The following is a 27,969-nucleotide window of genomic DNA, read 5'->3' on the forward strand; positions in this document are numbered from 1 at the left end:
GCCTTCCCCCACCTATGATACCAGATGCCCATTCTCATCATTCTGAAGGATCCCAAACTCTTTGAAAAGAAACTGCTATACTAGCTTTACAGGGATAATTTATTCAATATGAAAATACAAAAATGAAATATGGCAATTATATAACACCAGATTTCAGGGCAGGAAGTGAAGAATATTGTATGTAGTTCAAATGGAATGTGAAGCCAGAGTAGGAATTTAACCAGGACCCCTACTCTTAAATACAATGATGAAGGATCTTTGATAACCACAAATAGTCAGAACTTTTATTTTGCACCTCATCTTAGAGACAGCGGGACTGATTCTGCATTCATTAACTCCACATAGCTATCTCAATGCACATATACCCAACGTAATGTAGAGGAGAATCAGGCCTGGTCTACACTCAGTTTTTGTACCAAATTAACTGTTTCAGTTAAGAATACAATTTTTAAACAGAGACTGTTAAATAGTACCACCATGAGTACATACGTATTTATATAGGCATCATAAAGGTGTCATATCTTTATAACTTATTATGGGAATAAGCATTACCTGTACAAATACAGCGAGTCCTACAATAAGCAATATCCTGTATTAGGCACCATGATAACAGAGTAACTGTATCCACACTCAATATCAATTTAATTATACCCATTTCAAAGCAATATAGTTAAAATGGTACAAAATGGTATGCTGGCCAGTTCTTAGCACTCTTGCCTTCAATAGTACAGTGCCCTAGCAATTTCTCTGTCTTCTGTACCAGTAGTCTGTCACCAGGGGGCACCAGACTGAGACTCAAATTCAGAAAAAGATTTTTTTTCCCCACACAGCCTCATGGTTGCTGCTCAAGGGACATAATCAAAACCATTGCTCCCCACTCTGTGAAACCATGGTGGTACTGAAGTGAAACTACTCTGTTCAGTAGCTGTATAAGTGCTTCATATTGTTTGTTCATGTCTATCTTAAGCAGAGCCGACAGTCAATTATTAAGGTGTGTGCCACTAAAATAAAATTAAAAAACTGTTGCAGGCCACTTTTGACTAGGAATTGTGCATGTGTAAAACCTGATACAAAGCTTTAAATTTGTAGGGCTGAAATATTGCGCAAGATGTATACAGAACTTCAATGGTAATAAAGTTTATTAAAATATATTGCAGCTACTATAAAAGCTCTATGGATCATAGAATCATAGAATACTAGGACTGGAAGGGACCTCAAGAGGTCATCGAGTTCAGTCCCCAGCCCTCATGGCAGGACCAAGTACTGTTTAGACCATCCCTGATAGACATTTATCTAATCTACTCATAAATATCTCCAGAGATGGAGATTCTACAACCTCCCTGGGCAATTTATTCAAGTGTTTGACCACCTTGACAGTTAGGAACTTTTTCCTAATGTCCAACCTAAACCTCCCTTGCTGCAGTTTAAGCCCATTGCTTCTTGTTCTATCCTCAGAGGCCAAGATGAACATGTTTTCTCCCTCCTCATGACACCCTTTTAGATACCTGAAAACGGCTATCATGTCCCCCCTCAATCTTCTCTCTTCTAAACTAAACAAACCCAATTCTTTCAGCCTTCCTTCATAGGTCATGTTCTCTAGACCTTTAATCATTCGTGTTGCTCTTCTCTGGATCCTCTCTAATTTCTCCACATCTTTCTTGAAATGTGGTGCCCAGAACTGGACACAATACTCCAACTGAGGCCTAGCCAGCGCAGAGTAGAGCGGAAGAATGACTTCTTGTGTCTTGCTCACAACACACCTGTTAATGCTTCCCAGAATCATGTTTGCTTTTTTTGCAACAGCATCACACTGCTGACTCATATTCAGCTTGTGGTCCACTATAACCCCTAGATTCCTTTCTGCCGTACTCCTTCCCAGTCGCTTCTCATTCTGTATGTGTGAAACTGATTGTTCCTTCCTAAGTGGTATTACACGGTCAGAAGGTAAAAGTAGAAACATTCTAACCTTGCATAGGATATAAATGTAAAAGTGATGGTGTCTTGTAAAGAAATTCCCTCTTGTTGGTGTCTTATCAACAAAGCCTATGTTATTATCAGTTGTTCCTTTTGAAGGAATTTTATATATATGTCACGTTTGGATGCTTAGCTATTAATCTTGTCAGATATTTTATAGCACAGTACAAATATGTTGCAAGGAAAAGAAAATTCCATAATCAAACTTCTTACCAGGAGTGTGTATTTTGGCAATTTTGAGTCCATGAGTCTGTGCTAGTTTCTCGGACAGAAGAAACACAGGTCGTTGCATAAGGATAAATTTATTGTTGCCGACATCTAATTTTTGTCTTAAAAAGGAGAATGTTCCAAGCCCTGGTATTTGAACACCCTGAAACACAAGCAATAATAAATATTCAAGCAGAAGGAGAAACATTTTGATTTGATATAATCACGATCAATTCATAATTTATCACAGAGCATGTCCTTTCCACCCACAACTTATGTTTTCCTGGGCAGGGGAGAGGGATGGACAGTTCTTAGAGTTCTCTGGAAACATCAAAAAAGTGTTAAGCTTCCTTACATATAGATCTACTTTGGGATTTTTTTAACTAATTTGACTATGATACACTATGCTAACTAACCCAGTTAACAAGGTAAGAGAAGTCTGTGGCACCTTTGTGGACTACAACGTACCTTTAATTTGGTTTGCCTCTTGCATGACTCTGGCTTTAGGAGGAGGCATGCATAACAGGTTTTAGTGGCATGGGCATGCATCAGAATCATTTGGAAACATTTAAGTTTAAGAGGTGGAATAAGATGTGCGGAATCCTACCTTGTTCATAGAGAGCTGCCTTTCCACAAATTCAGACACGTTGGCCCAAATACTAAAGACTTCTAAAATGCAAATGAAACATAATATGCGATGATCTCTAGATGACAAGCACAGAAGTTCATCACACTCCATGGCAAATAGAAGCCTTCTTTTCTTACTAATAGCACTTCAGGATCTCACTGTAATCACAAGCATCCTGCATACCTTATATATACACTACAGGGCAATGGTTCTTGCTCCATAGTTAAGATTTCAGCCAAGGTCCACTTTAAACCTTATTTGGATCTCAGTTCTTTCTAAAACCCTCAGTAAGAGTCTGGGGGTGAAACAGATTTTTCTATAAATTCTAAATGATTTCAACGAGGAGTTCCTGCATCCTGACACATAAAAGTAGGAGTGGTCAGAGTTCAAAAATTAGTTTTGCTCAGATTTTTAATATGGAACAATACGAAGGCCTTTTGTTTCAGGCAATCTAGAGATAGCACAGCAAAACACCACAGGAAGCTTAACTCTTTCATTAAAACAAATACCCCTCTTCCTTTCAAAAACAAACTTTAAACCCAGTCACTAGGGAAACTTGTCAAAAGAATTTCCAAGCAAAATCTTCTGAGAGGTCTGGACTAGCCCTTCTGAGTCTCAGAGGAACAACTGCAATCAACAATGCTCTTATATTTCATACACCATGTTTTTGTTTAAGCTATATGTTAGCCACACACTCTACTCTTCTAGCGCTCCAAACACTTAACTAAAATGAGTTAAGTTGGACAATCCCCCCTCTTATGAGACTAGTATTTCTCCCATTTTTACAGATGAGGAAACGGAGATCCAGGCTTCTGTACAAAGGTCATGCAGGAAGTCAATGGCAGACTCAGGAATAGAACCCAGACACCCAGGCTGCCATGCCTGTGCCTATGGCATGTAGCGCTGTCGGGTGAGTGGCAGGATGGATGGGCATCCATGACATGCACCTAACACACAAAAGAGCTCTGGTGTACACACGCTGCTGTATGTAAGAGTCTTCCCAGTGAAAGTCATAGGAGTCAGACTCTGGGGGTTGGGAAGGCCTTACCGTCTGCTGTGAGCTTTGGGAGCGTCGGGAACACACTCTTGCCCGATTCGAGGATTGCAGCATGGATATTGTCCAACATTTTTACAACCCCCACCAAGGTGAAGAAGCAGAAAGCATAGAGACTAATGTTGCTTTTCCTCTTCCAGGAGGCTGTCACTTTCCTTCCTTCCTGCCCACCTCACCCCTCACTTTCCCTCTCCTTGAGCACACTGCCCTCCTAGCCTCTCCCCCATCCCCTGCTCCCTCCTCCGAGACTCTGAAGGAAGGAGAGGGCAAAAAAGCCAGCTGCTGGGACCAGGGATCAATGGGGGAGGCACCGGTGAGGGGAGGAGGAGCCGTATCCAGGACGCGAGAGAGGCTCACGGTTGCTAGGGATGACGTCATAATAGGAAGTCTAGAGCCCCGCACACCAGTCAGTGCCTGCCAGAGCTGCTGCCCCAGGCTGCCGGCGGAGATGATCCTAGGTGTGTGTGTCGCAGTGCAAGTGTCAGCCCTGTCATGTCCAGGCAGGAAGGGTTTATTTGTATTTGCTCTTTTATTAAGTTCTAACCCTGCAAATGGCCACAAGTCCTTAGTGGCTTAAGGGCAAAATTTTCCTTTGTGAAGTTAATCTACTTTCAGCTTGATGAGAATAAAAAGACTAAACAGTAAAGCCAACATGAATCCTCTTTCAAATGCAACTGCACACGAGTGCCAAAGTTTTTAATTCCTGAAACCGCTTAATACAAAATGCTGCTGTTTAAAATATCTGTATATGCTCTATACTGCATGAATGGTTTAGGAATTTTTATATAGTGATCAAAATCAATTTAGAATGAAAGACAGAGTTGAACGGTAGAGCCTTAGCAGCATACAGTTTGCATAACTAGTATTTCATTGTGGAGTTTGCATACAGGTTTGTATTGGGCGTGAGGATTTAACGTATGTGCACATTTTCTTTTGTTTAAATACACATTAGACCTCATTGCAGCCATATAATAGCCACAGGACAGTTTTATCTCAGGAATTTCTAGAACTGCTGAATACACTGTGATCTATAGAGCCCCCAAATACAGCTGGTCCCCAAGTTACGAATGCATCGACTTACAACCATTCGTATTTACAACCAACCTCCTATACAGCCAGAACACGAACTACGAACAGCACGGCCATATGTATGTGAATGCAATCCAACTTACGAACAGATTGAGTTACAACCTAGTGTTTGGTATGTAACTCGTTCGTAAGTCGGAGACCGGCTGTAACATATGTAAATACATTTAGGCTATGTCTACACTGCAGGCTTCTTGCGCAAGAACTGTTTTGTGCAAAAGGTCTTATGCAAGAGCATGTCCACACTGCCAGATGCTTTTACACAAGAGTGTCCATGGCAGTGTGGACGCTCTCTTGCGCAAGAATGCTCTGGTGGCCATTTTAGCCATCAGGGTTTCTTGTGCAAGAAACCCCTGTTGATCTTCCACACTGCCTTCTTGCACAAGAGCTCTTGTGCAAGAAGGCTTATTCCTCGTGGGGAGAAGAATAACACTTGTGCAAGAAGCCCTCTGTTCCGATGCCTTACTGTAAATTTACTTGTGCAAGAACGTGCGTGCAGTGTAGACGCTCCACAAGTTTTTGCCCAAAAACAGTTGTTCTTGCTCAAAAAGCCTGCAGTGTAGAAGTAGCCCTAATGTATTGGATGGCCACAGTTGACTCTCTTGGGCTATCAATCCTAACACTGTTCTACACTTGTTAAAACAGCTCTCTTCTTTGATATGCTAGTACATATCCCAGTCTCTGTGACTTTCACTTTATGCATCTGACAACCAGTTTTTACCCTCAAAAGCTTATGCCCAGAGGTGCATTGCTTCATCTCTGGTAGACTTTACTCTCTCCATGTGGTTCATCAACTGTCAATTGGGGAAAATGATGCAGACCCTCTGTTGGGACATGTATGATAGTCTATAGATTACATACAAAATAACCAAGCACGTTGTTTATCTTTAAACCCACATGCTGAATGGCTTACGATGTATTGGTTATGTATCATTGTTCGGCACATTAGATGAAATATGGAGATCAAGGCTGGGTCCACAATAGGAGCACCTTGCCAGTAAAAGTACTCTTAGACCTTGTTTACAGTGGCATGTTTTGTCTCCAAAAACTGCCTTTTGGTGACAAAACAGTAAGAGTGTTCACACTGCAATGCGACACTTGTCAGAAAAAACACCCAACAAAGACTTTTTTTCCCCACCCTTTATCATCAACAAAGAGCCAGTGTGGACTCTGCTGTTTGTTTAGTTCAGAGAACTGACTTCCCCCAGTATCCCACAATGCCTGGCGTGATGGCTCTGCTCAGTGTTTTGTGATCTCTGCTGTCCTGCAGGCATGCACTCCTCCCCTTTCAATGCTCTGAGCAGTATCTGACAGCTGAGTATGCTGCTCATTTTGGGGAACAAAGAACACATCATTCAGATGTTCCCATTCTGTCCTGCTAGGAACACAGCAGCAGACAGACTACTGCTGCAGGGGCAGGGCTGGGGAGACTGCTGTGCTTATTTGGCATTCCTTCACAAGGAGAGCTCACAAAGCTACAAGGGAATCCCAAAGACTCACAGGGATCAACTCTGCTTTCCCACAACACTGCACTGTGGAAAGCTTACCCACATTGCTTTGTTCTATCTGTGGAACAAATAGTTTTTTCTAACAATATGGCTATGAAATGTCAATAACAGGAGAGAGAAAACCCGGTTTGATTGTTTTTCACTTTTGGGGACTTTTGCATGTCGATAGCACCTTCATCATCAAACCTTCCCAGTACACATAGCCGTAGTGGGTATAGCAAAATAAGCTATACTCTCAAAAGTGTAATGTTGCTAGTATAATTCCCTCTATTCTATGTAGTTCTGCTGGCAGAGCTATGTTTAGCAAGGATCCCATCCTCTATTGACAATGCTATGCCAGCAAAGTACAATGACTTGAGCAGAGCCTCTCTTTGCGTCTCACTTACATGCTGTTCTTTGTATAGAGACTGGACTAGAGCCTGATCTAAACAGGTTTTTTTGTTTTGTTTTTATTTAACTAACAGGAATGTGATTTTCTAGCAAACCAGCTGTCCCTTTAACCTGTAGTATGGACAGTTTTATGGATATGAAAGTTGCCTGGGAATGGTGTAACTGTTTTCCCTTCCCTGAATATACCAATTTAATTGCATTCACCTTAAAGGGACAGATCCTTTAAGAAGTAGAGTGAGTGTGTTGTTTTTTTTTTTTTTTTAAACAAACCCTTAGATTGACCTTTATTTATAACTCTCCTTTTCCTTGTGGCATTGCCACCTGTAATAGGTATACATAAAATCACAAATACTAAGGTGGAGGAACAGCTAGTTACACTTTAGGAATTAAAAGGAACATTGCCCACTTAACAGACATGTTTCCTTAACTCTATTATAAGAGCTTTAAAATTAGTTTTAAAATCTAGTTTTCTTTTATAATACCAATAAAGCTTATGGACTCTAAGATCAGAAAGGGACCATCATGATCATCTAGCGCAGGGCTACTCAACTTTGGAAGCTCTGGGGGCCACAATAACACTCATAGCACATGCTAAGGGCCACAACTTAAGCGTGGTTGCACATTCATGCAAATATATGCAAATAGCTTCCTTCACACTGACAGGCATGAATACATAGTTTAAGGAAAGATTACATAACACGCAGGCCTCTAAGTCAGTTCTGCTGATATTAATAAAATGCAATACTTACCTGATTTCCAACCATATGACAGCACTTTTAATGAGTAATGACAGTCCAGGAATTTAACTAAAACATATCAACAGAAGACCATTATATTGACTACTATTTTTTTGTTTTGGCTTCCACCTGCGGGCCACATGTACCCAAACTGCACCGCAGGCTGCAAATAAATGGGCCTTGGGCCACAAGCGGCCTATGTGTTGAGTAGCTCTGATCCAATCTAACCTCTGGCACATTGCAGGCCACAAAACCTTTTACTCACTCCTATAATAGACTGCTAATCTCTGCCATTTATGCGGTTTACTTTCTGCATTACTGTGACCTTGGACAATGAAAAGACTAGTCACTTCCCCTAGTAGGCTTGAAGCAGTCCCCCAATCTTGCATTTGTAAAACCCTGAGCACAACAATCTTCAGAAAGTTCTAAGTAGATGTCCTCTTAAAAAAGTATTTCACAATCTTTCAGGTGTTAGTCTCAACACTCATGTGAGGAAGGCAAAGGCTACTAGCCTCATTTTATAGCTGGGGTACACACAATAAGTGACTTTCCCAGGGTCACTAGAAAGTCTACAAGAGTAGGGAGTTAACCCATGTGATCCAAATTCCAGGTTCATGCTCTAGTCTAATCACTTGACTATCCTCCTTCTCTGACATGAGTCACTGTCTCCCTTTGTCTTGTTTTCTATGACTAGACGTCAAACAATCTTAAACTGAACTTTAAAATCCCAAAATGTGTTTTGTTTTTAGGCACAAAGTATGCAGTACCCAACCTATGAGGTAACTTACTGATTTCTAGCCCATCTTTCCATCTGCGACACTTCCCTGCCTCATAGCTAGAGGACTAGATATTACCATGTTCCAGCTGCACTACATACTTCAGAGATTAAGGAAAAGTGAAATATGACCACAAATAGTTTAGGGCCCTGGCTTGCTGACTTCCATTAAAGTTTGAGTTTTATTTGGAGGAATGGAAAAGAAACTAAAAGTTAGAAAAATGTGCAGAAATCAGAAGAATAAAGTATTTTCAAGTCAAACCAGATCATGTGAGACTGAATTCAGTCCATAGTTTCAAATGAAAGCAAACTGGGTAGACTGTTTCTAGCATAAAAATATAGGTGAGAGAAGTTAGATAATTTGAGAGCAATGTATAATTTAGCTATAATACTGCCATCTGTCTAGAAGAGGTTTAATAACAGGCAAATTCCCCTTTACAACCACTTTTAGGATCAGAGAATATAGTTTGCAACAACTGGAACTGTACTGAGACATTAAGCATGAAACAGATGTTAAGAAACCATTCCCTCTAGCCAAAGGCTATGAAAAGGCACTGATTTAGTTCAAATCCCCAAGACTAGGAATACAAGAGAGAGTGAAAAGATTACCAGAAACAACAGAAGGGTGTCCTTGTGCTTCTTTGGAATAGAATCAGAGCAAAGTACAAAGGACACTAGAACATCAAACAGATGTTAGCTGGTTGTCAGGGCAGATTCATGTAGAGCAAGGTCATCTCAAGACTATTACTGACTGTTTATGATTATCTCTTACGCTTGCTTTAAACCATTTATGAAAGCCCTTAGTTTAAACTATTATTGTAAGATATTGATGCTACCCCACTATCTGCTAGTGAGAAAGTCTAATTCATACTATTCAGAGTTCCATTTTTTCCCCCCTCCATAGAAGATTAGATTGTGCATCATGATGCAAACAAGAAGTAAACTGCTCAGGCTAAGTAGTTACCCATCAAGAGTCTCCACCATAAATAGTCTCTGCTACCCAAACCTTCCTTCTTCTTTCACCTAGGCTGTCTCTAGACTGGCAAGTTTTTCCGGAAAATCATCTGCTTTTCCGGAAAAACTTGCCAGCTGTCTACACTGGCCACTTGAATTTCCGGAAAAGCACTGACAATCTCATGTAAAATCATCAGTGCTTTTCCGGAAAAACTATGCTGCTCCCGTTTGGGCAAAAGTCTTTTTCTGAAAGACTTTTGCACAAAAGGGTCAGTGTAAACAGCATAGTACTGTTTTCCGCAAAAAAGCCCCGATCGTGAAAAAGGCAATCGGGGCTTTTCTGCGGAAAACTGCGATTAGATTGGCCACGGACGCTTTTCCGCAAGAAGTGCTTTTGCAGAAAAGCATCCTGCCAATCTAGGCGCACTTTTCCGAAAATGCTTTTAACGGAAAACTTTTCCGTTAAAAGCATTTTCGGAAATTCATGCCAGTGTAGACGTAGCCCTACTGACAAGACAAGCCCTTTGATAACATTAAAGAATACTTATTTGGGCCTAGGAATGAACCTGTGATGGCCATTTTAAATTATAGATTGCAGTGGAGAAAATAAATGCCTAAAGTCTTGTTCTTCCCATCCACTCCCACAGCTGGAAGAAAACACATACTCTTTGGAATCAAGCCCTTCAAGGACTTAGAAGAAAGGGAGAAAATAAAGTTATGCCAGTTTATACCAGCTGGGGATCTGGCTCTTAGACTATTAATGCTGAGTAAAATATAAGAAGTGATCATGTCTCACATCTAATTCAAAGATATTAGTAATGTAAAAATGTGATTTTGCTTGGAAGCATCTCCTGAGGTTAAGATAAGAGTTCAATTTGGTTTCTCTACAATGAAACAGAAAACTGCAATACTTCATATAATTTGTACAAATATGGTTGATGTACAGCCATTTTAACAATGGGACAAACTAATACAAGTACATAAGAACACTTTTAAAGATGTAAATATACATTGATTTTTTGAAGTTTATTTTTTAAGCTTAAAACACAAAGATGAGCAGTTTTCAGTTTTTAATTTTAAATAAGTTTCAATGGTACTATAAAATCAACGTAGTCTGCTCGGACTTGGATTGCGCCACCAATTTTCTTTAGTGGGGTGATTAACTGTAACGAAGACATGACTATATAGTTGGAGAACACTTCAAAAGACCTGATTCAAATTTATGTTTTCCAAAAGAAAGGATTCTGGGCCAGTCGTCTTTGGAAGTTCTCATACCTAGAAGAGACAAAAGTTTGTCACAATTAATATGGCTTCTCAATAATGCAACTCAAGATTTTTGGCTTTCCATTTTCCTAGCCATTGCTAAAGAGCTAGTCTAGATGACAGATTAAGTAATCTGTACAGAGGCAAGGTTTACATATCTCTCCCCTGCCGCTGCACACGCACACGCAGAAAACTCCTTGAATACATCTTCCCCCTGGATGGTTCTCTCAAGCCCTGCTTTCCCAGTCATGCTTCAGGCACTCTGAGATAGAGATGTATATTCCATTATATCATTACCTTTACAGTGTAGCTAATTAAAACTTAATAAACCAAACATGTCATGAATTATATACTAAACTACATTAACAGTATTCAGGTTGCACAGTCCAGCATGCAAAAGTTAGAAAATGCCAGTTTAAGGTTGCCCATTTATCCTTATTTCTGTCCTCTGAGTCCATCCTGTACTATAAATGAGGCTCTTGATCATGTGGAAAATATTGTATCTGATTATGTAACTGAAGACTAACACATATGCATCACTCCTGATAACTTAACAGACACTGTAGCTCAGGAACAGACAGCATATGTTCTGCTTTCCCATAGTTAGTACAATTATAAAGAGCAAAGGCGGCTTCTGGAATCAGCCACAAACTGCAGGTAGCGACTAAACTGTCTAGTAGCAAACAATGAGAAAAGTACAGCATTTTAATTATCCAAGTTTAGTATTTACAGAGGCTACATAGAACAGAATACAAGGAACTACTCTAGAGTAGCTAAATCAACAGAAGAACTTTTAGTTACATAGCTTCAAAGTAAAGCTACTGAATGCCATGAAAGTGAATTCAGTGCTATGAAATTCACAATTCTGGAGCCTAGAAATAAGATTATTACTTGAGGTATTTTTCCTTTACCATTTCAGAACAACATTTGCAGGGATGAAAGCTTCAGAGGGATTTGGTGTCATCTGTGCCTGAGTAACTGCAAATGATGAGGCAAAGTTATAGAAGCTATCCAGCATCTTCTGGGTGAACTGAAATACAAAAAAAAACATATTGTAAATCAAATCCATATTTACAACTTTGATCATGGTTTTCATTTTTAAAGTACTATTCCAATAATTAGCTAATCTTCAAGCCTCATGTTGGGTGGATTAAGTCTCTTTTACACATGGGGGAAAGGAAAGCAGAGAGGTTAAGTGAAAAGGAAGTCTATGTTGGAAAAGGAGAGGATGTAGCATTACTAGCTCCCACCTCTACCCTCAAACACGGCCTATTCCAAGAGAATGTATCTTAGAAACTAAATATTTTGACTTTTATTCATTTGTTGTTTCTTTTCAAAGGCTTAGTTTCCTGGAGCAAATTTCTGAAGAAAATCCTTAAACAACCTCAAGATAAACAAAATTTGTAAAATCGTGTGGGAGTAATGGATGATGTAGTGAGAAGACTTGGGCGTTGTTCTACAAACTACACTAGCAAATTAGTGGCAGCCTATCAATAGTACCTGTTGATGATGATTTTGCCTACAAGGATCTCGTTTTCTGTATTGTTCACTTAGAGATAATTCCATGTAAGAAGAGGTTACTTACCTCTAACTGTAGGTTCCTTAAGATGTGTAGTCTTTATTTGTATTTCACTATGGGTTCTGTATATGCACCCTGAGCCCAGAGTTGGAGAACTTGAAAGTAGCAGTTTTTGGTTTGTGCATGCATCCTGGCTGGCCTTATGATTCTGACCAAGGAGACAAAGGGTGGGATAGACCAACTGCTACTTCACATCCTTCACCACCACAAATCAGATAAGATCCAAAGTAGAGGGAAAAGAGGAGGGCTAATGGAAAACATATAGGGAACACACTTCTCAAAGAATCTCCATTGCAGGTAAGTAACTTCCCCTTCTTTGAGTGATGGTCCCTATAGTATTCCACTCAGGGGCTGTCTCTAGACTGCAGGATTTTTTCGAAAAAAGTAGCCTTTTTTCGAAAAAACTTCACCTGCATCTAGACTACAGCTGCATTCTTTCAAAATTAAATCGAAAGAATGCGGCTTTTCTTTTGACGGCGGTACTCCTCATTTCACGAGGAATAACGCCCTTTTTCCCCCTGAAAGTGCTCTTTCGAAAAAAGGCGCTATGTAATGCAAACTGTGCTTTTTCGAAAGAGAGCATCCAGACTACCTGGGTGCTCTTTCGAAAAAGCAGCTTGCTTTTTCAGAAGTACTGATTGTAGTCTAGATGCTCTTTTTCTAAAGAAGCTTTTTCGAATGTATCTTTCGAAAAAGCCTTTTTCGAAAGAGGCTTGCAGTCTAGACATAGCCAGGGTGTTTGACAAGCAGTACCTAAGTAAGAAGAGGTGAACAAATGAAGATGGTAGAATTGAGTGGGAAATTGCCATCCCAAATGAAACCTCAGTAACTGAATCTTATACCAGAAAGTAACACTATGCAAAAAGTTGGATGGAGCTCCATGTGGTGGCTTTACAAATGTGATGGGGCGAGGCAGCCCCGCATTGAATCCACAGGACCAGCCAGGGTTACCTGGCTGCCGAGGCCCTTCCCCCACAGCCCTACCGAGCATGCCCAGGCTGCACCTCAACTATAAAAGCCTGGGGAAGGGCTCAGTCTTGGGCTGACAGCTGGAGAAGGACCTATGAAGGAAGATCCTGACCAGTAGCGACCCGAGACCCCAGAAGTAGTCAGCGGAGATGCCGAGGCGAGTTGGGGGCATCACAGAGGCTGCCCACTAAGGAGACGTCATCCCAGGGAGGACAGCAAACCTGACAAGTACATGGGAAGTAGCTCCAGCGGACCAGGTAGGAAGTGGCCCAGTGCAGGAGCGGGAGCCGCCTCTTCTGCCCCGGGAACCTCAGCGCGGTTCAGCCTTTTTTCCCCGAAAGTGCTCTTTCGAAAGGGAGTGGCATGCCGTCCTGTCACTCATTGGCCCTGGGCTGGGACCCGGTGGAGTAGGGTGGGCCCGGGTCCCCCCTACCAGGGATGGGGCCCTCTATCACCCTGTTCTGCCAGTGCAGGCCTTGCCTTAAAGGGCACTGAGACTGTGTTTGTGGACTCTGGCTGGAGGGCCTTGCCTTAAAGGACTATACAGAGACTGTACTCATGGACTTGGGCCCGTGAGCCAGGTTCTAGAGGGATAGTCGGTATCTGGGTTTGTGGACTTGGGATTCCTCCCTGTCTGCCAGAGGAGACAGGAAGGAGCGCCCCACCACAGAGGGGTACCTCCTGAAGAGATGCAACAGTCATGGCTGGAGCGCTCAGGGACGGAGGGAGGTTTGAGAGCTGACAGAGCAGAATGCAAACAGATAGCCAATTGGAAATTCTCTGGATGAAGACAGCATAACCTCTGACTCTCTCTGCTACAGTGACAAATAGCCTCAGTGACTTTCTGAATAACTTTGTACTCTGCAGGTAAAAGGCCAAGGCTCCTCAAATATTTAAGTGGAGCCTGTGCTCTTCTTTGTATGCTCTCTGCTGTGTCCAGGATAAGAAGCATTTCCAATTAGATTGGCAACATTTCCTAGATGCGTCCTTTCTGCTATTAAAAAGGATGTCTCATAAGGCCAAGGAGCACTCCAATTCAAGGTCTGATAAACACCCTGAGGTGAAGCAGTAGTGGATTGGGGTGCCTGATCCTGCCATTGCACCTGGTCAGAAGCTATGGGAAGATTGGGAAACTAGTCAGATGATGAGATGACAGGAATAGGAGGTTGGGGAACCAAAGTGTCTGGGCCAAAAAGGGGCAACCAGGAGGACTGGCACCACATCCTGGCAAATTGTATGTAGTATTCATGGCAGAAGCAGTAGAGAAAGGAAGGCATAGTTAAACTGATATGACTAGGGAAAAAAGAAAAAGGTCACCCTGGGAACATTAAGCTAGGGCTCCACTGGAGCAACACGTGGCACATCTGGTTGCCCAGAAAGAGAACAGATCCCTGGTTGGGGTTTGCCATCATGTAAAAATGTCATGAAGCTCCATGTTGTAAAGTTCTCACTTGTGGTCAATCAGAAAGTGTCTGCAATCAAGTTCTGCATCCCTAGACGGGAGGCTGCAGATAATGCATCAGCAGTCAGATCACCCTATTTCCAGAGACTGACTGCTTCACAGAGAGGCAGATCTTGCTCCCCTTGTTTGTTGATGTAAAAAACCACTCTAGTGTTGTCTGAGGACATACATAGAGTTGATGCAAGGAAGGACTCACATGCCTTCCATATCACCCATAATTCCAAGACCCTAGAGTATATTCTGTACTCTCGAGATGTTACCAGTGCAGCCCACATGGGCTCCCCAACTTAGCTGCATCTATAATAATATTATTTGTCTAGGAAGGAGGGGAGAAAAAGGGCCCCTAAGCATAGCAAGGAGATCTCTTCGTGGGAACTTTCAGTGTGAGGTTCAGAGAATGGCAACTTAGGGAGTAAACTAACTATAGCCATGCCTAAAGGCAACAAAGGTTTTGTCTTGCAAATGGAGTGACATGGGTGGGATATCGCTGAAGCCACCATGCCATCGGTGGTGGGGACAATGATGGTATCCGGCCATAAGCTGGTGGATTTTTCATACACACAATATATATCTCTAGAATGGATTTAGATGAAGACTTAGTCTCATGGTTCCCAATCTACTGACTAGGCTCCACTGTGGAGTGGATCTTCTAGCACAAAAGTCATACTTTGCAGCAGGAGGTTCATGCCTTGCTGACTCATTCCCATGGATTGAGGCAGGGGAAGAGGTGTGGAGCAGTCCCCAGCCGAGGTCTGATTGAAGCTTCATGATGGACTCGAAGAGTTACTTACAGAAGTCAAGTGCCCGTCCTTCTCAGGCACGGCTGGTCAAGGACTCAAACACTGTACTGAGTTTGGGCCTCTTCCAGACAGCAGAGGCTGAACTGATGGTCATCACTGACTGAAAAGGAGGATTGCAGGCAGAAGGCACAGAGTTTGAAGCTCAGGACATAGTGTGGTATCCAAATGGGACATGGGGGAGAATGCAATACAGGGGAGGGACTCCTCACAGCCTAATCTAATTCTAAAATTATCAAAACTATTAAAAGTTATTAAAATTTCTAAATCTACAAACTATTTACAGCTAAAATAAAAGTGTTCTTCAGAAATTATGTAAGAACGAAGGACAGTAAAGATTCTGACTCTGACCATGTTGAGGTGAGCAGGGACTCAGAAGGTGGTCAGTCTACCTTGATCTCTATCACCTCAGTCAGACGCATGAGACAAGCCAGGGTCCGTGCATGGACCAATGGACAGTATTTTCAAATTTTCTGACTCGGGGTACGTAGAGTGCCTGAGTAATCAACAGTGGAATAAAACAGAGACTATCACTTGAAGAAAAATCCAAATTCAATGCAAGATAATTCCATTTAATTTTTAGTTTGATATAAAAGAAGATTCAACATAAAATGGAACAAGCAGCAGTCATATTACTCTTTTTTTAATACAGGCCAGTTGCAACTGTTCCTTACGCAAACTGGTCCTTAACCAGCAATTATCTCTAGTCATAATCTCTAGCTTTGGAGTAACCATATTCTTGAGAAACAGTATGAATCTTTGCCAGTACCGTATAGGTGTGGCAGCAGAGCCACCTTGTGGATATACAGCAAGAACTGACAGGAGTTCCAACAGCATAGTTAAAAACACCTCCCTGAACAACACTAAGCCAACAGAAATACTCTTCCATCAACATGGATCTGCATGGGGAAGACAGCTGTTAGCATTGTTGTGTTGGCCAGCAAGAGTGGATTTTTTTTTCCACCCCACACTTCTAGCTAACACAGCTATGCTGACAAAACTTTGTAGTGCAAAATAAAACATAAAAATATATTAATTAAGCTTGGAACAGACTTGTAAAAAGTAATTTTCAGATATCAAATGCCTCTCCCATAACTGTAACTACTGTGAGTTGTCCACTATCAGAAAGACATATTACTGGGCTAGAGAGTTTTTGGTCTGACCCCGTATGGCTGTTCTTTTTTGGTAGTTTGTTAAGAATAGAAGACATTAGTTTCTTTGGCAATTATCTCACAAGGCACATTTTCTTAGTGGTACAACAGGCAGTAATGGAAGAACTGATGCTTCAGAGAAATATTGTTCAGAAATCATTCTATATTTCTATTCTCCCTCCCCATGCATGCTTAAAATATTTACTTAAGCTTCAGTGGGGTAGCCGAATTAGTCTTTAAAGTGCTACCAGACTACTTGTTGTTTAAGTTTCTCCTGTTACAGACTAACAAAATATGTAGATGGTATCATAAGCTTTCACGGACACAGCCCAAAGTGGCTGTGCCCATGAAAGCTCATGATACCATCTACATATTTTGTTCGTCGTTGAAGTGCTACCAGACTCATTCCGATGGACTGCGGCAGGGGGAGAGATGTGGAGCAGTCCCCAGCCTGGGTCTGATTGAGGCTTCATGATGGACTCCAAGAGGTACTTACAGAAGTCAAGTGACTGTCCTTCTCAGGCACAACTGGTCAAGGACTCAAACACTGTACTGAGTTTGTTGTTTAAGTTTTTCATATTTACTTAAGAGAATTTGTTTAGGTGCACTAGTTGTGCCTGTTGAGTACTCCTCACTTGAAAGTCTGACGGGTAGCCATGTTAGTCTGTAAGTTTAAAAAAAAAAAAAAACATCTTAAACAATGAATGGTCCTGTAGCACTTTCGAGACTAGCCAAAATATACACATAGTATCATGTGCTTTCGTGAGTACAACCCATTTCTTCAGATGACAAATGTGGAGCAAGAGACAAGGAAACTTGCACAGATCCAAATAGACATCATCTTCCTATTCAAGTGCAAACAGATGAACATCATACCCAATGAACTCCAAAAACATGTCTTGGATGGGCTGTTATATTCAAAACCCAAATGACATCAAAAGTTAACTATCAGGTACTTACAGCTCACTCTATTAGCTTCATTTAGCATGTACAATTTAATAGACAGTTTTCTGGGTTTCCCCCCTCCTTTTCTGCTATATATTTGGACCCCTGGACTCCTTGTTCCATATTTGTCATCTGAAGAAGTGGGTTATGCCCACAAAAATTTATTATACTATCTATATTTTTGGTTAGCCTCTAAGGTGCTACAGGAACATTCATTTTCTAAGTTTTTCCTCACTTGAAAATCATTCTGAAGTTCATCATACCTCCACGGCTAGTTGTGATGGCAGCCTGAAATCAGCAGTCATTAACACAGCTAATGTGTTAGGCTTTTTAAAGTGCTAGGGAGTCATTGTTCCCATCACATCACAGATATTAACTTCAGTGCAGTTGATCATAAATGCCTGAAAAGTTTCTGTAGAACTGAAGCAACAATTTATTGTCTGGCTGAAGCCAAAACAGGGTCTGTCCCAAGCAGCTGCAATTAGCATAATTTCCTGTGGTTCTGTACACTCCTCCCCTTTCTCTCCTCAATTACCCACATGAACATCAAAAATCCATTTACTTCCCCATTAGAGGAGTCTCAAGAGATGAGACATTGCTTAATTCTAGGCCCAAAATATAGTAGTCCTAAGTATGGAGAGCTGTTTCCCCAAGACAAGACAATGGGTGGCAGAGTGAAGATTCAAAGGTTCCTTTCTACTGACTCAAGACTGGGAGGAGAAAACGGGCCAGAGGTACCACTCAGATGCTGGAGCACGAAGAAATTATGGTTAAGGCAAAGGGAATATGTATCCAGTTGAGCATGAAGCAAAACAGAGAGCAGCATGGGACATATCAGACTCTCTTCACCAGTACCAAAGCTATGAAGAACATATCACACCAGCAAGAAGCAGGAGGATCCAGCTAGCTAAGGCTGCCACACAAGCCTGCTGATAGTGATATCACAATATCTGCCTCAAGCAGGCCAACAGCTTTGGCCATTCCCACTGTTCCCCAAGTAGCAGCCCTGAGCTTCAACATGCAGCACAATCTTGGATCAACAGTAAGTTTCTTCAGAGTGTGTTGGCCTGGTTATTGGAATATTCATTATAGGACTACATTGGCTTAAGACCAAACAAAAGTGTCTGGAACAACAGTCAGGAAAGAAAATGGCTCAAGATAAGCCATTCCTCAGCAAACACTTGAGCTGTTAAAGGACAATGCCAGAATCACTGGTTCATTGTCCTGCAGTGCTACAGGATTAGCTTTCAACATGAGAGTCAAAGTTTGGGAACACAGGAGAACAAAAAAGGGGGCTTAAAAGGGACCCTTTCCTCAGAAGAGTGGGTGTTCAGGGGAACCAGACTGAGGATTGATTTACACTAAAACATACTATGGACAAGTATCAGAGGGGTAGCCGTGTTAGTCTGAATCTGCAAAAGCGGCGAGGAGTCCTGTGGCACCTTATAGACTAACCGAAGTGTTGGAGCGTAAGTTTTCGTGGGCAAAGACCCACTTCGTCAGATGTATACATCTGACGAAGTGGGTCTTTGCCCACGAAAACTTACGCTCCAACACTTCGGTTAGTCTATAAGGTGCCACAGGACTCCTTGCCGCTTATACTATGGACAGTTACATTAGTCAGGAGAGTGAAAAAATACCCCCCTGAAGACAGTTATGCCAGCAAAATTCCCAAAGGCAATATGGTGCTGGCAATGGAAGAGCGATGAGGAGTCCTGTGGCACCTATAGACTAACTGAAGTGTAGGAGCATAAGCTTTCGTGGGCAAAGACCCACTTCGTTAGATGCATGTAGTGGAAATTTCCAGAGGCAGGTATAAATATGCAGGCCAGGATCAGGCTGGAGATGACGAGGTGGATCCAATCAAGGAGGATGAGGCCCACTTCTAGCAGCTGATCTGGAGGTGTGAATTCCAAGAGAGCAGAAGCTGCTTTTGTAGTTAGCAAGCCATTCACAGTCTTTGTTTAATCCAGAGTTGATTGTGTCAAACTTGAATCAGCCATACTGTCACTGGTACATTCTCCTGCACATCTACCAACATAATATATGCCATCATGTGGATTTTTCATACCCCAAGAGACAGTTATGATATTGGTCCGACATGCAGACCTGGCCTAATACTAGAGATACATTTAGTCAGTCAGTCAGTCTCTCTCACACTCACACAGCTTTGTGCATACTACTAAACAAAAGTTTTGTTTTAAGAAAGGTATTTGATCACTGTACACAACTGCTCCAACTCCTAAGGGAAGAACAGCAGGTGTCCAAACTCAGTCAGGGTAAGCATAATTGACACACAGTACTGTAGCTCAGTGTTAGTGTAAAAGTGGAGGAATTACAGTGAAATTGGTAAAGGGAGGAGGCCTACAGCAGGGGCAGCTGAAGACACTATGAAGGGGACAGAAGTGCAGATGCACTTAACTGTTACTCTGAAAGAAGACTACCTTACCATTTGAGCTAATATTCCACCCCAAGTGTTTCCCATCCCCCAAGTCTAGACTCCTAAGTATTTTAGGCTCCTAACTGTTGGGGGAACTTTAGAATCCTACTTGATCTATCTTTCTACAGCACCAAAACCTCAGTTTCTGTTCCTGTGCTGGAAAGACCTAAAAGAGCCTTTTAAAGTATGGTAACTTTACTTGAGTTATACGTCATGAACATAGAACTATTTGACTGAGGATGGAAATATACCAGCATTCCACTTAAGTATGTAGAATACTGCAATGGTAAAAAATGCACAATTTTTATATTTTCCTAAGGAAAAATCTTATTTGAATAAATAAACTACCAGACCAAGATTAGCTTGACGACATATAATTGGTGGCTATAGTTTTGGAATTACTTGCGGTAATTTTTCACACCTGCCTTGACAGAGAGCTTGATTCTTAATGGGCTCTTACACCAAGAGCGAAAACCTGATGGAAACAATGCTTTTAAATTACCTGAGTGAATGAGTCTACTGATGATACAGCAGCACTTGCTACCGGGGTCTGCTGAGCCAAATTTTCTAGCAATTCCACTGAGATCCCAATCTGGGCTACAGATGGTGTCTGGGGGATGTTCATTGCTCCAAAGGGGTGTTGGCTGCCTTTCCCTGAAAGAAATAGCACAAGCAGTACAAATGTCAGACTTGGCATGAGGACAACTACCATGTTAAGTCAGTAAAATTTCTTATGAGTGAGGTGTCTTGTTACTTGCCAAGTAGACATCTTTACATACAAAATCATGGAAAACAATGGTGTACTGCTCATACTAATTGTGTGAAAAAATACAATGGATAATTTTAAAATACAGAAGTACCTTTAATCTTGCTAATAAAAAAACAGAGAGACAATCCCTAACAGAACCTTAAAGGGAAGGAGTTTTATAAGGAAGAATTAATCAGTTTCTAAAATCCCCTAAGAAAACTAATCACTCCATTGAGCCAGTTGAGTTATATGTTTGTATATAAGATTCAGAAGCATTTGAACTGCTTGGTATTACTGACTTTTCCAGTACAACACCTCAACTACCTAACCCAGGTCACCACTTCCTCCTACCCCAGTTAACCACAAAAAAAACTCTGCTTCCCCCCTTCCTCAGGTCACAGCTCCCTCCCAGATCCTGTACTCCTTCCTACAATCCTCCCCCAAGCCAGAATCCTGTCCTGCACCCACATCCCTTCCCGTATCCCAAATATCTGCCCCAGATCACAAACCTGTCTTTCACAAAGACTCCCTCAGACTCTACATCCCCACCTTTACCCCAGTTCCTTAACCTGAGCTCCCATCTGCCCCCAACTTCCCTCCTAGACGCTGCACTCCTTCCACAGAAAAGTGTAGCCTTTGACCACTTACCAAAATCTTGGAATTGTGCCCCCATCAAAACTTATTGCCCACCCCTCGGTTAAAAGATCAGCTAGAACTTGTATTGTTAGATTAGATGAAGGGTTCTCTTGGCCCTCTCAGTGAGATTTGTCCTGCATTCTATACCATAGATAATGTCATTACTTTGACGCTACTTCCTCTCCTCTCCCATCCCATCCCCAAGAATCCCAATACAGATCAATCCCCAAAATGATAACTTGTGCTCAGTGCCATAAAGACACAAAATTAAAGTGTCATTCTAGTTGAGTATGGACTTCTGGGGGTACTGTTTCTCTCAACTGCCACAACAGGTACCACCTCCTGCCCCCAGTTTACAAGAAGGAACAGTATAACTGCAAGCCTTGCAAACTCAACAATAGACCCCAAGTCAAGGTTTGGTTTTGTGACTGGTTTAATCAATAAAGATTCTGCAACAGAAACTTTGTTAATAATTGTACTGATGTTCAAGAAAATGGTTCAGTGCTTCACAGACATGCTGGAAGGGCATAATGAGTGGGGTTCTGCAGGGATCAGTTGTGGGACTGGTTCTGTTCAATATCTTCAACTATTTACATAATGTCACAGAGAGAATCATAGAATGATAGAGCTGGAAGAGACCTCAGAAGGTCATCAAGTCCAGCCCCCTGCCCTAGGCAGGACCAATCCCAACTAAGAATGCTTATGATGTTCGCTGGTGATGCCAACCTGGAAGGGCTTGCAAGTACTTTGGAGAACAGGATTATAATTCAATTCAAAATAATCTCAACTGGAGAAATGGTCTAAGGATGAAATTTAACAGGGAAAAAGGCAAAGTTCTCCACTTTGTAATGGATTGGTTCTCCCTCACATACAAAATGGGAAGCAATTGCCTAGGAAGAACAACAACAGAAAGGAATCTAGGAGTCCTAGTGGACCACAAACTAATGAGTCAACAGTGTAACACTGCTGACAAAAAAGAAAAAAAAACCACCATCATTCTGGAATACATCAGCAGCAGTGTTGTGAGCAAGTCATTAGAAGTAATTCTTCTGCTCTACTGCACACTGATTAGGCCTCAACTGGAGTACTGTATCTAGTTCTGGGTGCCTTATTTCAGGAAAGATGTGGACAAACTGGAGAAAATCCAAAGAACAAACATGACTTAAATTCTAGAAAACATCATCTATGAGGAAAAACTGAAAGAATTGAATTGGTTTAGTCTGGAAAAGAGAAGACCAAGAGGGAACATTGTAACAGCTTTCCAGTATCTAAAAGGTTGTAATTATTCTCTCTAAACTCTAATGATGGGACCAGCAGCAGTACATTTAAATTACAGCAAGGACTGCTTAGGTTGGACATTAGGAAAAGCTTTCTAATTGTCAAGGTGGTTAAGCATTTGGAATAAATTGCCTACTAAGTTTGTGAAATCTGCATCATTGGAGATATTTAAGTGCAGGTTAGAAAACACCTGCCAAGGATGGTCTATATAGTGCTTGGTCCTGTCATGAATGCAGAGGACTGGATGCGATGACCTTTAGAAGTCCCTTTAAGTTCTATGATTCTATAAAAATTAAGATTCCAACTTGCTCTGCCAGATTTGGTTCTACAGCACTAAGAGTAGTAAACACATTTTACTCAAAGTGAACAGACATGACTAAATACACACAACAGATCTCACAAGTAATAAAACCGCATTTTTCAATCAATTTTCATGAACTGCCACTTAGACTGAAGAAGAAAAAGAATGTGATCCCTATAGATGCCACTCTCTAAATTTTCTATGTATTACAGGTTGGATCTCCATTGTCCAGGTCCCAGATAAGGGAGTTTGCTGGACCAGGGAGGATCAGGGAGTGGAGAAGGGTGCCATCTTCCCTGCTGGGCTCCTCTCCTGAGCCCTGCAAGCCCCAGCAGCTCCACAGGCTTCGGGCTCTTTTGGCCTGAGACCTCTTGCAGCCATGTGGGCTCCGACAGCCCCACAATCTCCAGCCCCCTGCCAACTGCAGGTTCTAGTGCCATGCAGGCTCAGCTGCCCTGCTCCACCCCCAGCCTCCAGGGCTCTCTAGTCCAGCAGCATCCATGGCACTGGACCAGAGACTCCCAAACTACAGAGGTTCAACCTATGCAGCTAATGAAAAATAGCAGCTGGTTCTTACTGCTTTTTGGTAGAGCTCTCAGTTGCTATCTTTGTTGTATCTTTAATTCTCTAACACTAGTTGATTTCAGGACCAACATTCTTAAGACCTACCTCAGTCAGAGGCCAGAAATGGTTAAGTCATCCTTGTCCAGCTTTGTCTCCTTATCTCTTGTCTATAGTTTTGACTGTTTATTACCTGCTTTGGAACACTGCCAGCATTGCAAAAGTCTTTCCATCGTAATTATTGCTTTTCATTGTATTAACTTCCTAAACCTTTACGGAGCCCAGAATGCGGCAGCCATATTAGTCAGTCCAGAACCATAGCCCACTATAACTTCTTATGACCAAATTAAAGTTAAGTCTCCTCATCGGAGACACAGAATAGCAGTGATCTTGCTGTTAAGAACATTATTCCTAAAGTTGTGCTCTTCAGTACTTTTCCTGCTATAAAGTGAACAAATCACTGACTGTTTTGCAAACTATAAAGTGGATGTACACATGTACACTGCTCACGGGTAAAGACTGTCATGAACTAACTCTGGAAAAAAAGCAAAACATTATAGATTTGCACTATTCTGTACCTGATTTCACCTCTGGTTTCTTGAAGCTGCAGAAGTCAAGGAATCTGATTTCTACAACCTCTGAGACAGAATTGCAGCCTTATGCATTAAAGCAGGGATGGGCAATAATTTTGAATGGAGGGCCACTCCAAGAGTTTGCTAAGAGGTCAAGGGTCGCACTCTTCCATATTAGTTGAGGAGTCTGGGGTTTGGGATGGCAGTTTGGGCAGAAGGGAGCGTGGGGAAGAGGACTGGGGTGCAGAAGGAGATGTGGGGCTGGAGGGTCAAGTTTTGGTGAAGGAGGGGGTTGTGACCTGGGGAGGAGTGCAGTAGAAGTGTAGGAGGGGGTACAAGGATTTGGGTTTTGACCTAGGGCATGAGGAGGTTGTGACATGGGACAGGGATTAGGGTGCAGGGTCTGAGAAAAAGTATTGGTGCAGGATAGGGAGTGCAGAGGGTTTGGGGCAGGAGTGCAAGAGAGGGGACAGATGGTTGGGGTACTTCGGCATCTCCCAGCCAGAAGCCAGGTGGGACCCTCAGGCAGGCTTCCTGACTGCCGCATCCCCACTCAAAGAGGCTGGCTGTAGGGGTTATGTGATCTCTGCATGCCATGTGCCCCTGGAAGTAGGAGAGACCTCCCCATCCTGCCTGCATTACAAGGAAACTGGCCAATGGGAGCTGCAAGATTGCCTCTGGCTCCCAGCACAGTTTGCAAAGCTCCCAGGGTGTGTGGCATGCTGAAAGGACATGGATTCCAGAGCCAAGCTGCTTCGAGTGGATGTGGCTCCCACTGAGCCATGGGCCAATGACAGGCCAGATGCAGTGATCTGGTGGGCCAGATTCATACGATGGGCCTTATTTTGCCCACCTCTGCATTAAAGGCTAGAGTTCACAAAGAAATAGCTATTTAATTAGAATAAATCACTACTCTGACATCCCACCAAAGTGAATTCTACTATAAGCTGCAGGGCTCTTACTATAGTTTAAAGGTAGAAGTGCGGCAGTCAGGACCTGGAGCAAATGGGGATTGCTTACTACATTTAAAAGGCAAAGGCACTGAAGGGATAGCAAGTGCCCCTCCCCCTTATTGACTAATCGAGTAGCTGATGGAAATTCCATCAACTATTCAATTATCTGATTATCAAAACCCTAATCCTTATGGGACCCCTTTGATACACACCTGTTCAATGACTCCCTACTTACATTTTGAAATCTATCAAGTAGCTAAGTTAACCTTCACAGTTACATGCAAGCCCCACTCCACTTCCCTACACTGCTGCCAGCTTTGTACCAACTCTCACGGCGACACCTCTCCCCACATACTGTATCAGAGGCAAAGCACAGGGCAGGGGAGGGCAGGAGCCAGTGCTCATGGGGGAACAGGCTTTCAAGCTGGCTCCCCAAGCATTGGCTCCTGAGGCCCCCTTGTGCTGCTACCTCTGATACAGCTGCCTCCCCCCTGCATGTAAATGTGTAACCGCTGAAATTTTCAGCAGCTACATATTTACCTAAGTGCATTTTAACATCTCTACCACATCCCTGACCATCTACGGTAACAACTAGTGAAGGACTGTTCCTCCACAAACCTACCTCATTCTTTTTTTTTTGAACCAATTGTAATGCTGGCCTTCACAACATCCCCTGGCTACAAGTTTCACAAGTTTACTGTGCACAGTGAGATTTAGTAATAGGGTTCCTAGGTGCTTCACAGGACAATTTTTTTAATAAATAGCGAGACAATATGTTCCACTATCTTACTGCATATACTCATTTGAGACAGACAATCAAGTGGATTTTTAGTCTGCTTTATTATTTAACTGTTATATTTCACTGCTCTTACCAGATTTTAAACCAGAAATTTTGAAGATGGCACTCGGTTTCTCATTGGTGACAAACCCCAGGAGTTGCCACACTGCCATCCCACTCTGGTCAGGATAGCAGAAGTAGACAGATCCTCCCATGCCCTCTGGAAATGGGATAGTTCCCAGCATAAAGACCACAACATGGTTGATGTTTTCATAGTCAGGTAAATCAAATACAAACTTATCCTGGGCCACCTGTTGTGCCACTGCTTGCACCTAGAATATAAAATCAAGTTTTAGTTTAGAAATTTTAGTTTTTACCATGTGAGCCCTGTTTTCAGAAATCCATTTAGTGTTTGAAAGAAGAGGAAATGAGGCACATGCCAGTTTTAGTTTGTAAACAGACAAAGAAGCAAACACAACACATGGGAACTGTGCAATAGGCTGCTAAAAGGATTCAGAGTCCTTGTTCTAGCTATACAGGCTCTATAGCACACATAGGGCGGTAGTATCAGAGTACCTTGGTTCCCCATGTGGATAGTGGTAAAATGTGGTGCAGAAGAAGCCGCCAAGTCTATTAAGTAGTGGTTGTCGACCACATGGCTAGCAGAACCCTAATCATGGAAACCTGTTTAAATAAGAAATAAGATATGGCTTTATACATTTAGTTCAAGGCTAGCTAAATGTTAGGGCATAGAGCCACCCTTGTCCTTATTACCGAGTCCATGTACATGACACATCAGTACATGCTTCTTGATATAGATCGTTCCTACTCAGAATAAGCCACAACACAACACGCTTGGACCAGCCACCTCACAGATACCCAAACATCTATATTACCAAACAGGATTGTAGTCTGCTGCCACTTAGAGCAATCTACTGGCAAAATGACATTACACACCCCTCAGTCAATAAAATTTGGGTACCACCCTTTACGAGGGGAAGGAAGGCACACTGGCACGGGGTCTGCATAGAACTGGCACATCTGGAGAGTGAGGGAAGAAGACTCCGAACACATTTCCTTGGGAGCTGCTCCCAAGAAGCAAGGACGGGAGATAAGCGAGAGCCATCCCAGCCTGCAATCTGCCTGCCACAGGACGACCCTTTCCAAACTTCCTCACCACCACTGCTATCACCAGATATAAACACCCCGCACCAAGAGACACGCCTCCATAGGCTGAGCCCACACGTCCCTCAAGCACCCACCCCCACACCGCCCCCCACTCCTCAGAACCCTCCCCCGACAACCCTTCCCCATGCCTGGCCCCCAACCCGCCCCCTCCCCATAGAGCCTCCCGAGCTCGCTTCCCCTGAACCCCGCCCCGCCGACGGAAGCCTGCGGCCTCAGGGGTCTCCCAGGCCGAGCGACCCCGCAGAAGGGTACGAATCTACCCGCAGGGACCCCGCCTCCAGCCACACCGCCCTTCATAGGCCCCGCCCCCACGCCTGTCTCTCCAGAGGCCCCGCCCAGCCCGCCAAGGCCCCTCTCTCCGGGAAGCGCTGCTCACCAGCCTCCCCGCCACCAAACAGCCGAACATGGCGGCAGCTGCAGAGCCCTACAGCCGCAGAAGCTTCGCGAAGCAGCCGGCCACTCCACAGCCTACATAATGCCTAATCCCGCCGGAAACAGCCCCTGTGAACCCCTAGTTACGGGTCTACTTCCGGGGGAGGGGCGGGATTCGTCGATGTTAGTCACGCGGCCTACACTTCCCAATATGCACCGCGCCTTCGGAGAGTCGTCCCGGGACCTGTAGTCCCAGGCTACGCTGCGAGTGGGTAGGAAAATGCATGCTGGGATGTGTAGTCTGTCCCATCACAGCCGTTTCCTTCGTTCTGGCGCAATGCATGCTGGGATACTGTCAGTCTGGGCGTTTGTGGGATATAAATTAGCGCTTCGGTACGAGGCCATAGATTTCTGCGGCTGAGAGCCCTGCCACGAATCCTTCAGGGAAAAACAAGAGTCCTAGGCTATCATAGACAGTGCAGGCTTTTTGGGCAAGAACAGCTGTTCTTGCACCAATACTTGCAGAGCATCTACACTGCATGTGCATTCTTGCACAAGTAAATTTACAGTAAAGCGTCAGAAACAGGGCTTCTTGCGCAAGAGTTATTCCTCTCCACACAAGGAATAAGCCCTCGTGTGCAAGAGCTCTTCCACAAGGCGGCA

The 27,969-nt window shown here is 42.9% G+C and overlaps 2 protein-coding genes across 4 annotated transcripts in view; both read right to left on the reverse strand.

Moving 5' to 3' along the window:
* The window catches only part of CCDC81 (coiled-coil domain containing 81), a 44,026-nt gene extending 33,859 nt beyond the window's left edge, over positions 1 to 10,167 (reverse strand). Inside the window, exons 1-3 of one of the 2 annotated variants that reach the window (XM_006118366.4) lie at positions 3,858 to 10,167; positions 2,789 to 2,850; positions 2,188 to 2,344 (exon numbers count right to left, since the gene is read on the reverse strand). In XM_006118366.4, the coding sequence (XP_006118428.2) occupies positions 2,188 to 2,344; positions 2,789 to 2,850; positions 3,858 to 3,936 (298 nt within the window). In that variant the 5' untranslated portion in view covers positions 3,937 to 10,167. The remainder of the gene's footprint in view (positions 1 to 2,187; positions 2,345 to 2,788; positions 2,851 to 3,857) is intronic. The other variant, XM_025182256.2, reaches the window with a different exon arrangement.
* A 153-nt stretch (positions 10,168 to 10,320) lies between these two features.
* Positions 10,321 to 27,467, reverse strand: HIKESHI (heat shock protein nuclear import factor hikeshi). Of its 2 annotated transcripts, XM_075919402.1 has the most exons (6): positions 27,311 to 27,440; positions 26,323 to 26,430; positions 25,841 to 26,078; positions 20,422 to 20,573; positions 11,488 to 11,606; positions 10,321 to 10,588 (listed from the first exon to the last, which is right to left on the reverse strand). In XM_075919402.1, the coding sequence occupies exons 3-6, from the start codon at positions 25,989 to 25,991 to the stop codon at positions 10,534 to 10,536; spliced, it is 477 nt and encodes a 158-aa protein (XP_075775517.1). In that variant the 5' UTR covers positions 25,992 to 26,078; positions 26,323 to 26,430; positions 27,311 to 27,440; the 3' UTR covers positions 10,321 to 10,533. The 2 variants fall into 2 exon arrangements, with proteins under 2 accessions (XP_075775517.1, XP_075775516.1); XM_075919401.1 differs by lacking the exon at positions 26,323 to 26,430 and having other exon boundaries at positions 27,311 to 27,467.
* Between the last annotated feature and the right edge of the window lie 502 nt (positions 27,468 to 27,969).

The sequence above is a fragment of the Pelodiscus sinensis genome, chromosome 1 (assembly GCF_049634645.1).
Source record: "Pelodiscus sinensis isolate JC-2024 chromosome 1, ASM4963464v1, whole genome shotgun sequence".
NCBI classification, from domain to species: domain Eukaryota; kingdom Metazoa; phylum Chordata; order Testudines; family Trionychidae; genus Pelodiscus; species Pelodiscus sinensis.